This window comes from Pavona decussata, unplaced genomic scaffold, assembly GCF_977016875.1.
Source record: "Pavona decussata unplaced genomic scaffold, jaPavDecu1.1 SCAFFOLD_215, whole genome shotgun sequence".
In the NCBI taxonomy this organism is placed as follows: domain Eukaryota; kingdom Metazoa; phylum Cnidaria; class Anthozoa; order Scleractinia; family Agariciidae; genus Pavona; species Pavona decussata.
In genome coordinates, this window is record NW_028145620.1 from 1,005,436 (window position 1) to 1,019,010 (window position 13,575).

The 13,575-nt window shown below is 37.9% G+C and overlaps 2 protein-coding genes across 2 annotated transcripts in view; both read left to right on the forward strand.

Annotated features, from left to right (window-relative positions):
- The first annotated feature begins 5,903 nt into the window (after positions 1–5,903).
- On the forward strand, positions 5,904–8,571 carry LOC146459892 (uncharacterized). The gene is made up of 2 exons (XM_085088767.1): positions 5,904–7,714; positions 8,526–8,571. The coding sequence occupies exons 1-2, from the start codon at positions 5,904–5,906 to the stop codon at positions 8,569–8,571; spliced, it is 1,857 nt and encodes a 618-aa protein (XP_084944893.1).
- A 92-nt stretch (positions 8,572–8,663) lies between these two features.
- Positions 8,664–13,575, forward strand: part of LOC146459893 (golgin subfamily A member 2-like) — a 33,906-nt gene continuing 28,994 nt past the window's right edge. Inside the window, exons 1-4 of the mRNA XM_085088649.1 lie at positions 8,664–8,756; positions 8,847–8,987; positions 11,868–11,929; positions 13,369–13,408. Coding sequence (XP_084944775.1) covers positions 8,709–8,756; positions 8,847–8,987; positions 11,868–11,929; positions 13,369–13,408 — 291 coding nt within the window. The 5' untranslated portion in view covers positions 8,664–8,708. The remainder of the gene's footprint in view (positions 8,757–8,846; positions 8,988–11,867; positions 11,930–13,368; positions 13,409–13,575) is intronic.

A 13,575-nucleotide genomic window follows, 5' to 3' on the forward strand; every position in this document is an offset into this window, starting at 1 on the left:
TAGCGAACATGTTCGAATTATCAACACCAATGCCAAGCTTAATATGGATTCATAAGTATGTTTTTCATTGTTAACCTAGAATCATAACTTCGCGATGTTGTTTTCTTACCATTAGGCTAAAAATATATATGAAACCGCCGGATTTCTCCTATTCCGAGTTAACATTGACTGAAATTTACCGATTTAAGCTTTAGGTCCTTTAATGACTTGAGATGCTTTTGATTTTGATATGACATTTTTACTTTTTTAAAAACTCACTAAATTTAAAAAATTAAGAAATGTAAAAACAATAACAATAGAAATTAAATCACCAATATTATTAACATAAGGAGACGTCTTTGCTGAGAAATGTACTTCGGTCTTGACAAAAGGTCCGCCTCTTTTTCATAAAAGAAACGTGCGTCTTTCCTTAGTCTAAATTATTGTTATACATTTTCCCACAATTTGAAGCTGAAGATGGAGGCTATGCCGGCAAACAAAATAACAGCTTATTTCAACGAGGTTGTGCGAGCTCAAAGCGAGAGTGGAGTTGACATTGAATTGATACAAACTTCGAGGCTTTTCATATGTAAATGCAAACTAGTAAGCATAAGAAAAAAATATTTTCAAATGAAAAGCAAGTTGGTTTGTATCAAAGAAAGTCAACTCCAGCCTCGCTTTCACTCAAAGGCCAGGTCACTATGCACATACTGTAAATTCCAAAGGACGAGGTGCAAATTGGGAATAACTCTCACTCGTACCAAAATCTGCCCAGTCGCTATGTAGACAATTTTTTTGATATTTATTTAATTCGGGGCGAAAGGAGATTGAAAACGAACGGTGTGCTCCCATAACGCCCCTTGCGCCTTACTGGTTCGATCCAAAATAAAAAAATTAAAAAAAAAAACCTCTACGTAGGGACAGCGTACGAGTGAGAGAATAAGGCCCGGTCCGCACGAATCCGTTTTCGTTTGAAAACGCATTTTTTTTCACGTGTTTACCTGCCGTCCACGTGTATTCGATGTAACGGTCACCAAGAACAGAACTTTTCGGGAAACGATGGCTGTTGAGTCCGACCTTTTGCCTTAATCGTTTTCGAAAAAGTTCCGTTTCCAGGAGTCAACAAGAAAAATAAGATTTTTCTCTTCTGGGAGTTAACATCCATTTTTATGCAAACCATGTGAGCAAATTTTTTTTTGTTTTTATCACCAGCATGGCAATCCACCAATATATTCCAGTTTTCCAATAGTAAAACCTGGAAAAATTGCAGTCCGAAAACTTAAAGCAAATCTCTAGCATTTTTTCACGATGCAAATTCGAAAATGAATTTCGAATATTCGATTAATATTTTATTCAGATATTTTATCACATGCCAAGTTCCGTTTATAGTGCTGTTTAAAGACATTGGCCATAATTTCCGTATAATTGAACAACACGGACGTACAGCAACAAAAGCAAATCTTTATCTGCAAGAGTAGGACACACTACCCCCTTCCCACTCCATAGTTTTGTAAGACTGTAGGTTTTTCTCCATCAGAAAAATACTCCTTGCTCTCATTAACCATTTATATCTCATTTACATTTCTGCTTCGCTATTATTATTTTGGCTTTAGTTAATTTTATAGGTCTCGCGCTCTCAATAGAATAAACATCTTAAACGTCTATCTAAATGTGTGCACAAAATGACCAGTAATTTAATTTAACTGTGTTTGCAAGGACCACCGCGACAAAATAAATGTACCGTATCCTTTAGTAAAGGTTATAATCAGCAACAAATTTTACAACTAAAAATCTAAATCAGTGGGCCTCCAAATCTGTTTATAAGCGGTTTATTTTAAGTAGATAAATAGTTTTCTAGTCTGGGATGCAAGTCTCCTTGTTACCGTCAGCAGCAGACTATGTTTAGATATGATTGGTGGCAAAATTGAAAATGACTTAGAACGTGGTATTGTTAAACACCGCCTAAACTGTCTTTTAACAACTGACCCTAAAAGTATAAAGAAAAACTTCTAATGCGACGAAAATGTTAAATTGCATCTGTTTTTAAGGGCAATGATGTTAAATTACTACAATTAACACAAACAGAAGTATTTTGTATTGATACTATAAAGAAAACTGCGCAATAAAATTCGCCATTAAGCGCCCACTTAGGCTGTCATTTTTCATATAGAGCGCGGCACACGAAACTAATGCCAACCATAAATATTTTATAATTCTTATTACTGTTCTTTGACACTGTAACCACAAGAGTTCATAACCGCATACAAGTGAGCGTGTATAGAAAGCCTACACACACCGACAAATACCTCGATTTCAATTCTCATCACCCCGCGCAGCGTAAGAGATCAGTGGTTAATACTCTCCTCGACAGAGCCAACAACATCCCGTCGACAAGAGCAGGACAATGTCGAGAGAGGAAACACGTCATCAATGTCTTGAGGGATAATAGCTATCCTTTATAGGATTTATCAAGAGTTGCGACTCCTATCGTAACGCCCCTCGTCGCGTGTCAAGTGACAACAACAATTCCAATATGGGAACAAACGTCAATTTTGTTGTCCTACCGTATAACAGAGGCGTCTCCGATGAAGGTGGCGTCTCTCTTAAAGTTTTAAACCTCTCAACACTTTGCGTGCACGCTTCCCACTGCCCAAGGACAAACGATCCACTTTACAATCAAGATGTGTGTTCTACAAAATTGGGTGTTCTGATTGCAATATTGTGTACTATGGGCAAATGGACAGAGCCTTGGCAACAAGGATCAAAGAACACAGAAGAACAGTCCGTGTTGGCGATAACAACTCAAAGATAGCGCAACAAGCGAATCAGTTTGGCCATAGTATAGATTTTCACCGAGCCACCAATGTCGACAAAGCGCGTGATTACCACAAGAGACTTTTTCTTGAGGCCTGGCATTCTCTGCGAGACCGAAATGCGGGCAATGAACATATTGATGTTCCTGGAATTTATAGCTCACTCACGTGATCTGTTCTCTCGCGCGGTGATCGTTCGTTACGCGTCGTGATTGTAGCACGCGCAAACTGTGAACCGTTAGATAAGCGTTTGCTTATTTGTCATTTTTTAAACCGACGAAGGCCGAAGATTTTTGGCCGAAACGTCTTGTTAAAGTTTTTATAAACGTTTGGTTTTTTAACGTTTTACAAGTCAGTGTCATACACATTTTAGATTACAAAAAGTGACGTTCTTTTAAAATTCCCGCGTGAGTGCGCGCGCAGACAGGAAATTTATGTCAGAAATTAGAAACCATAGCAATATAAAAACAAACAAACAAATTCTATAACTGCTGATCAATCCAGTTCGGAGAATTTTCATGAAAGAAGTTTTACTGATTTTAAAAAAAAAAACTAAAATAGATGTGGGTGTTAACTGAGATATCCGATTGAAACTTTAGCCGGTAAAAATATTGTTAGACTACGATAAAAACGATTCTGCATACGGATTTGAACATTTACTGTCAGCTCTCGCCATGGAGAAAAAACTTAAGACATGTTATTACAAAAGAAGTCTTACCTTTCTATTCGGTTGTTTCCTTGTGCGGAGGGAAATTCCTAAGAACATTGGACTTACGATATAATACAATTAAGTCCTTTTCATTTTGTCGACCGGTGAATGACAATACTTTTTTCCTCCAAAACGCACACGAGCTAACTGAACTGCCATCGCGACACAAACTGACAATAAAAGTCAACGTCATAAAAGGAAATTCGAACGTTTACTGTATGCGCGCTCATTCTTTCGAAGGTCTAGGGCGCATTTTTTTGTGGGACATTTTCTGTGTATTCTAAAAAAGGATTACGCTCAGAAATCTATGCTTTGTCTGTTGCCCTGTAACGAAAAATATCCAAACTGGGCCGAGATAAAATAACCGAATTTTTATCAATGTTAAGAAGAAGAAGAAATTTAATTTTTCGAGACTGTTTCTAATTTTTGAATATCCGGAATTTGTCTCAAAAAACGCGTCCCGAGGTTTTTAATATTTTAATATCCAGTTATAAACAGTTGACAACAGAAACGCTTTCGCTAAATACATTTAATCTGATGACTGAAAATGAACGCTTTCGACTGTTTTCTGTTGCTACCCCCCTTGGAATTTTCTTCGGGAAATAACAGATATTATCAGCTCTGGTATAGAAAATCAGGTGGAATAATCTAGAATTTAATTGGCAAAATATTTATGGGGATAAGAGATAACATACTAGCAAGAGAATTATAGAAATGGAAAATAGCCTAGTTTTACAGATAAACCAAACTGATTGCAGGGCTGACAATACGGCAAAGGGCTGGGCCAATATTTCAACTAGTCTTTTTCAGGGCCAGAGTTACAGTGAGATAACCCAGTAAAGCAAATAATCTAAAAAAAGAGCAAGGCTGGTTTCACGGTCAGGGAAGTATATTTTCCAATATTTCGAAAGGCGCGGCCTTTCTTCTTCGGGGTATGTTTCAGTCCCATAGAAAACTTTTGAATGCAGAGGTCCACACAACGCAGGAATTAAACTTGCTGGTAATTTTGCCGGATCTCTCTTGTGAAAGACCTCGTGTCAGGCGTCACTTGAACGTGAAAATACAAAACTGAATGCAAGGCCGGCACTACGGCAAAGGGCAGATTTATTAGTGGCCAATATTTCGACTAATAGAATTAGTCTTCCTCAGGGCCAGAGCTATACTGAAGGAAAATATAATAACGGCTCCTTAAATTAAAGTTTGAAAAATACATGGAAAAACATGATTGGCTAACACATGATATGATGACAGCGTACTTGTAAATATGAGATAACAAAAATATACTAACGGCTCCTAAAATTAAAATTTGAAAAAATACATGCAAAAAAATGATTGGCTAATACATGATATGAAGACAGCGTACTTGTAAATATGAGATAACAAAAATATAGAAGTGTATAATCAAGGTTCAGCGTTCGTTTTTCCTGTTAATGCCTTCTGGAGATAACGTTTTCCCTCTATGAATTAGAAAAGCCTCGCGTGCCTTACGGCGGGAGGCATTGATGGTGGGTTGTAGTTCGAGAGGGATAAGTCGCATGTCCGCAGAAGAGTGACCTGGTAAGTTGAAGTGTGTAGGGACTGCTGCTGTGGAGTTGGCGTGATGTGGGTTGTTTGTCGCTTGTCTGTGTTCTGTAAACCTTTCACGGATCGTGCGTTTGGTTTCCCCTATATACTGTTTTTTACATTTTTTACATTCAATCATATATGTAAGGTTAGTAGAATTACAGGTTATATGTTGTTTTATTTGTCTTGTTTCGCCGGTGTTGCTAAAAGTGTACGAAGTTCTTGCATCGTCAATGTAAGGGCAAGTGAGACATCCATGAGTGGAGTTGCAGCGGAAAGTGCCAGAGGTGAGCTTGGGTGTTGTGTTAGTGTTCTTTAGTTTTGCTCGAACCAAAAGGTCGCGAAGGTTTGGTGAACGACGGTAAGCGATGAATGGTTTATCTTTGAATATTTTTTGAAGGCGATCTGTGGAGTTGAGAATAGGTTGTTTCCTGTGAAGTATTTCTTGGATATTAGGTAGTGCTGGGTTATAAGTGATGGTGAAGGGGACTGGGGTGTTGGATTTATCTTTATCATGATTATGTTCCTGTAATGTCTCACTTCTGGGTGATTTCCCCTTTTATATCGAAGACGTTGACAGATTGTTAACGATACCTTATCAACAAGACACGGACACAAACACTGAGCGAACAAATCAAACTGATTGTAATAATCCCGACCGTAGAACGCTGGAAAATCAACAACTTCCCATCAACTCAGCAACACAAAACAACCAAGAAGATAACACAAAAAATAAACGGAGAAAAACACGCAGAGTTCGCCGATCTAGCTCTTTTTCTAGAAATAAAACACCAATTCGCCTTGACACATCCACCGTTATTAACCTCTCAAACGTCACAATGACTGACGATGAAATACTTCTTTTGTCAAGAGGTCTAACCTTTTGTCCGACCCCTAGACACATCGACTGGGCTCAGGTTAAAGCTGACATCAATGATTTTTCAAGACGTCTGCGATTGAAAGAGTATTTCTACAACGAAGAGAAGACACAAGAATTAACACCTAATCCATTCCGCCTCAAAAGTACTTGGTGTCCTCCGTCAGACCGTGATCGAATTCTCAACATTTATATCGACACCCTAGAAACAGACATTATGAACGCCAAACCAACACGCATCCGTGACAACTTAACCCGCAGAGAACGTCACGCCCTTAAAAAACTACAACGACGAACGGACATCATCATCAAACCTGCTGATAAAGGTTCTGGTACTGTGGTGATGGACAGACAAGACTATTTAAACGAATGCTACAGACAATTAAACAATCAACAGTTCTACAAGAAAGTCAACGAAGATCCTACCGAAGGTATCAACAAAAGGGTACGTTTCTACCTCAAAAGGCTTCTTTCTGAGGGCATTATAGACAAAGAAACTCACAACTACTTAACCCCTCAAGATCCTAAAGCTGGTCGTTTTTATATCCTACCTAAAATCCACAAAGCTGGAAATCCAGGTCGACCCATTGTGTCAGCAAATGGGCATCCTACTGAAAAGATATCGGAATTCGTTAGTTTCCATCTTAATCCTTTGGTGCAATCACTCCCATCTTATGTAAAGAACACCACCCACCTGTTAAACAAACTTAAAGATATCGACGCCCTCCCCAGCAATGCCATACTTGTTACCCTTGATGTGTCATCTCTATACACGAACATCCCTACTAACGAAGGAATCAACGCATGTAATATAGCTCTTGGCCAACGAACTGATAAATCCGTCCCTACGGAATCTATCTGCGACCTTCTAAGAATGATTCTGACTATGAACAACTTTGTCTTCAACGACGAACATTTTATACAACAGCATGGTACGGCCATGGGGACCAGAATGGCACCTGCTTACGCAAACCTGTTTATGGGGGAATTTGAGAGAAAAGCACTAAAGGATTACGCTCATCAACCGTTTCTCTGGCTCCGGTACATAGATGACATTCTGATGGTCTGGACACACGGAGAAGAAAAGCTAGACAACTTCATCACATACCTCAACAACATCCACCCTACTATTAAGTTCACTAGTGAACGATCTACAACTTCTATTCCTTTCCTGGACGTTAATATTCAACTCGAAAATGGAAAAATCGAAACCGATCTCTATTGCAAGCCTACAGACAAACACCAGTATTTACTCCACTCCTCAAGTCATCCTTATCATACAAAAAAAGCCATCCCTTACAGCCTAGCTCTCCGTTTACGTCGGATTTGCTCCAAAGACGAATTCTTCGAACATCGATCAGCAGAATTGCTCTCATATTTAACAAAACGAGGCTATAAAGACCGTTTTGTGAAAGAACAAATCTTAAGAGCCAAACAGATACCCAGAAGTGAGACATTACAGGAACATAATCATGATAAAGATAAATCCAACACCCCAGTCCCCTTCACCATCACTTATAACCCAGCACTACCTAATATCCAAGAAATACTTCACAGGAAACAAGCTATTCTCAACTCCACAGATCGCCTTCAAAAAATATTCAAAGATAAACCATTCATCGCTTACCGTCGTTCACCAAACCTTCGCGACCTTTTGGTTCGAGCAAAACTAAAGAACACTAACACAACACCCAAGCTCACCTCTGGCACTTTCCGCTGCAACTCCACTCATGGATGTCTCACTTGCCCTTACATTGACGATGCAAGAACTTCGTATACTTTTAGCAACACCGGCGAAACAAGACAAATAAAACAACATATAACCTGTAATTCTACTAACCTTACATATATGATTGAATGTAAAAAATGTAAAAAACAGTATATAGGGGAAACCAAACGCACGATCCGTGAAAGGTTTACAGAACACAGACAAGCGACAAACAACCCACATCACGCCAACTCCACAGCAGCAGTCCCTACACACTTCAACTTACCAGGTCACTCTTCTGCGGACATGCGACTTATCCCTCTCGAACTACAACCCACCATCAATGCCTCCCGCCGTAAGGCACGCGAGGCTTTTCTAATTCATAGAGGGAAAACGTTATCTCCAGAAGGCATTAACAGGAAAAACGAACGCTGAACCTTGATTATACACTTCTATATTTTTGTTATCTCATATTTACAAGTACGCTGTCTTCATATCATGTATTAGCCAATCATTTTTTTGCATGTATTTTTTCAAATTTTAATTTTAGGAGCCGTTAGTATATTTTTGTTATCTCATATTTACAAGTACGCTGTCATCATATCATGTGTTAGCCAATCATGTTTTTCCATGTATTTTTCAAACTTTAATTTAAGGAGCCGTTATTATATTTTCCTTCAGTATAGCTCTGGCCCTGAGGAAGACTAATTCTATTAGTCGAAATATTGGCCACTAATAAATCTGCCCTTTGCCGTAGTGCCAGCCTTGCATTCAGTTTTGTATTTTCAGTCCCATATTTCGGGGATAACAGGATCGGTAATTTTAAGGATAAGAGGAATCAATACCCCTTAAAATTGCAATAATTATCCCCAACAGGGCATCTACAAGAATTGATTTCTCAAGAAAAATTACAGCAGCTTAAAAACAGCTTCCGACACCTTCCCGCGCTAAAGTTGGAAGCCTGTGGTGTCTCTTCAAACCCGCCGAGCATGCTGGGTATGGTGAAAGCGAGGCACCAAAGCTTTTTATGTATGTGGCAAAATGTCGTGAAATTTGTAAATGGCTGATAGTGGTCGCGAAGAAAAGCTGGCTGCGGCCAGAAGGAAGGTGAGACAACGCCATCGTCGCTTTTTGCTAGATAGGACATTCTTTCTAGTTTCCTCTGATGTGATCTGATTTTCTTATCTTGTATTTTAGCTGAAGAAATTTCAACAAAAACGGACACCTTCCTCGAGTCCTGCGGTAACAGAGCTGAAACACCCAGTGGCTTATAGTTCTTCGATTTACTCGCCTAATTCGTCGGAATCAATAGTAAGCCCGCCAACAGAAGAGAGCAATGTAAGTATTGCCTGCCTTTCTCAAGTGATAATCGAACGCTGGTGTAAACTTGATGTCTCAATTACAAAAGTGTGGTATGGTGTTTTGCTGGTTTATAATATTGCGTGAATTTTGAAAGTTGTGAATAAGTCTTTGCCTATAATCTTGTTTATTCTTCCGCTTAACACGCGTTTAATACTTTCTGCTGGTTAAATCGATGTATTTTCGTCACTCTAAGGGGTAATTTACGGCTATGCTTTGCTTGATGTCGAGTTTTCTGTGGTCTTTTTCCAAAACAACCCGCGTACGCTCCAATGTTTATATTTCATCTCAGCTGATTTCACTAAGAACGTATTTGGCCAGTTTTGGTTGGCTGCTGATCGCAGTGCAGATTTGCACTAAAAACTGAATATAAATTACCCTAAGCGAGCCACTAGTAGCCCTCATCTTAAATCCAGACAATAATCCTCAAAGTTGAGGGGTAGGCAATGGAAAATACTACATTATTTCGAATAATTATTAGCACTTGTTAATGTAGGTCTTGAAATTTGTGCTTGTTCTTTCAAGTGATTCGAATTCCATTGTTTTTGATCCATTGCCCCAGTGATCGTGCACATGAAGAGGAATTTTGATGTACCGGTATTTCTCAAGGATACCATACATGAAGATTCTGTTCATATTGTTTTCTTGCAGAAATTATCATTACAAAATTGATCCATTGATTTGAAAAAAATTAAACCTGATTAATTAAGAGTTCATGTGAGATAGCTGTAGTATTAAGATACAATTATATTGATCAGACGTTCAACATAATATTGATTCTTGTTACATGTATCTTCCAAGGGCCCTGCCTGTCTTTTGAAGGAAACAATGCAATACAGTTGAGCTGCATGCACATGTATGAAACATACACATAATTACTCCAGACACCCCCAATTAAAATTAAGCAGTCAATAATCAAAGTCCTGAAATATTTTATCAGTGTAACTAATACTTTTTAAATTAAACCCCTGTTAATCTCCAGTAAATGGCTATCTCTTGGTTACCCTGGTAACAGCTAGGTCTCTTTGTTTTTTATCCTTATTACCTGGTCACCCAAATTAATATTTTGCCTTTGTTTTGAGAAAGGTTTATTAATGTCTAGACATGATTTTGTTGTCACTAAGCTTAGTGATACTGTTTTGACTTTCTATTATCCCTTTAAGCCATAATCAGTATATATAACTACAGCTGCATTACAATACTGGGTAAAGCACATTAAATTAGAACTTTGATAAATTTCCCCAGCTATTGTGTTCACAGGTAGATGTTAGTCCATGTACCATTGGAATAGTTTGAGCTAAAATCCTACTTTTCAAAATATATATTCCAACCATTCATGACAAGAAAATTATTGACTTACAGTATTTTTTTATTGGATTTCCTTAAGAGGAATTGTGTGACGGTATTTTAGTTTGTAACAATTATGTTTACAGTATCAGCCAAACTTTGAAATTGTTTATAACCAGGTGAATTGTGCGCAACAGTTGCCACAAACCTACAAGTACATTGTATGATGTTATTCAAATAAAGTGGCAATTTTAATTTACCGTTCCTTTATATACTAACTTCCTGGTGAACCCCTATAGATTTGGTGTTCAAGCAGTCACTTGCTTTTCCCAGGGGGTGGTTGCTTAATGGGGTTTCAAGTATGATATTCTGTATGCAATAAATTCAAGTCTTTGCCTTGTACATGTAATAAAGACAACTGAACTCAGGACTCTTTGTGGATACTTCATTGTTATGAATAATTACAGTATTACTCACTAGGTGGACCTACAAATTTTAAAAGACTAAAAATGTTATATGAACTACATTTTACCTTGTCTGTAGTTGGTTTCCATAATTACAGTGTGTAAGTTCACAAATGATTGTAAGATTGTAGAAATTCATCACTAACTTGGGTCACAAATGCTCAATATAATTTATTATTATATTTGAGAGCAGTGGATATTTCAATATGATTACAAGGGCTTACAAACAACATTGCAAATTAAAGTGACCTGAAGATGAACTGTTAATTTAGAAGTGTGTCACAAATTAGCTGACAACAAGATGTGTCTGCTTTACATTGCAGTTGATTGTGGGTTGAATTTTGATAGCACAATAATTTAATAATATTTATTGCAGAAAATTGGTTTTCATGCATGGATACATGATTATATGATTGCAATATTTATCACAGTCAATCATAGGTGGTTACCTTGTAGTTTACATGTACAGTATACATGTATACTATATAACTTTGCTTGTTTCCACCATGCAAAACTGTATTGCCAAATTTTAATCTAGGTTATTGCATGGACCTCATAAGTCCCCAACATCTAGTTCAGGCTTCCCTGCAACTTGAAACAATCATTGTCAGTACATGTTTTTGTTTGTGTTGCTGTGTATGTTTTTCTAAATTGGTGACAAACAACTTTCTCTTCCACCCTTCTGTTAGGATTTGCACAAGATTTTAGGATGATCACAATCTCGTACCCAGAGTCTTCAGGCTTTTTGGTCAGCGGGGCAACGCCGGGAAGACTCTGGGGACATCGAAAAAATTCAATTTTTTTGATTGGCTGTTCCGTAACGGTTTCCATTGTTTTACCGCAGAAATCCTGCGGTAATAAAATTCGATGTCCCCAGAGTCTTCCCGGCATTGCCCCGCTGACCAAAAAGCCTGAAGACTCTGGGTACGAGATTGGGATGATCATAGATGTTTGTTTCCATGATAATAATGATCGCAGAATTTTGGATGGCTGATTTTGTGATCATACTTGAGATAACTCTGTCCTGATGTGTAAAATTATGATACATGCAGTTTAAGCGTTTTACCTTAGTTTGTTTTAAATCTTTTTATTCTTTTAAATTTTTAAGGCAAATTCTACACTTCATGACCCACCGTCTTCTTCATCGTTGTCATCACCACCCATCAATGGGTAAGTTACAAACTTGTTCTGCTCAGTACAGCGTCTGCTCAAACAGTTCAACCTCGTTAGCACTTTCTAGTATGGAAAATTTATTAGTTTTTTGTATGCCCAGGTTGGTCCGATCAATAAACGCCCAGTACAATAGGGGTATCGAATGGTCCCTTAAAATTTTTTAGTGCTCGCAACATTTGGCCTTTTCTCAATTTGCTCACAAAATTAAATGAGTATTCGCATGCTCATACATACTTGCATGCTCATACTCGCAAAATTTTCACAACTGCTCGCATGCTTGGATTCTCGTTAAAGTTTGCTTGATTGCTTGAACTATTTCGTAAATCTTGCTTTGTAGGTGTTTTGGTACAGAAATACAGTAAATGTTTCTCTGCATGGTACTGAACTCCAATGAATCTGGCTGTCAGGTTCATTTGAAAGCACACAACAATAACCTAAGTTAACGTAATCATACATGCCACATCCATGATCATGATAAGATGTAAACTAAAATTTTATTGTTGCATATTGTGGAGGTGTTACTCAGACTACTAGACACATTATAATAGAAACAACATCTTAAGCTTTGTCGCTAGCAGAAAATTTACGAAGTGCTCCCTGCTTGCTAGTTGTATTTTCTAAAGTGCTCGCTACTCGGGGCTGAAGACAAAATTAATTTGATCACTGTTTGTGCTCTCAACAAAACCTCAGTGCTCGCGTGCTGGTGAATACTTACAAAGACCATTCAATACCCCTCTCGATGATTGGGCATCAACAACCAAAGGAATAATGCATTTGTTGTGTTGCTGTACATTAATAATAATTGTTTACTATAAATAAGTCTGGAATTCTCACTACAGAAGAGCTTGTGAACATGACTGTTCCGAAGTAGGGAGCAGGGCAAAAGAAAAGTGTTCACGAACTAAACAAGAATGCAATATGGAAATTAAAATTGCAGGTCCAATAGTAGGATGTCAATATTTTCATGTACAGCAAACATGTCAACTGTCAGTGATCTGATCAATCAGGTTATGATAAATAATCAGATTTTTACATAATTGGAATTGCAGTATTCAGTGGCCTCGTCCATTGAATGTCGTCATTGTGCGTTCATGTTCCATGCAGAAGGATGTGCAATCTTTTGAAAACTGTAGAGACCTCAAAGAACATATTCCCAAATTCAGGTTGAATTCTAATAATTATTTTTTTTATTAGTTATAGGTGGTTTGCAACCAATCCCTGGAGATCCAAAAGACAATGATGTGGCAACCATTTTGGATGACAGAACCTTTCGTTTCGTCATCCAACACAGCCACCATACCGTTGTCTTTTTGGATCTACAGGGATTGGTTGCAAACCACCTATATTAAATTAGTAACGAAACTAGACAACATAAACTGTCTACTAGATACAAAATTAAGTGGTTACTTACCTGTCCACATTTTTTATGTTTGTAGAACCTACCTTTCAGAGCAGCACAACACCGAACCACATCAGGTTAGTATCATTTAACATGTTAAACTAGCGACATGTAGTTGTAAGTATACATTTATCATTTTCCAGTGCAATACATGTTTACTTACAGTGTAGTAGCTTCCTTTTAGGGCTTCACTTGTGAGATACACTGTAAGCAGAAACATATATAAGAGAAACTGCACATGTGT

What these genes read in the sequence shown, in the direction of transcription:
- LOC146459892 (XM_085088767.1), top strand. Translation starts at nt 5,904, where the DNA reads ATGACTGACGATGAAATACTTCTTTTGTCAAGAGGTCTAACCTTTTGT. An exon ending in ATTGACGATGCAAGAACTTC is followed by an intron (nt 7,715 to 8,525) that starts GTATACTTTTAG and finishes TATCCCCAACAG; the next exon opens with GGCATCTACAAGAATTGATT.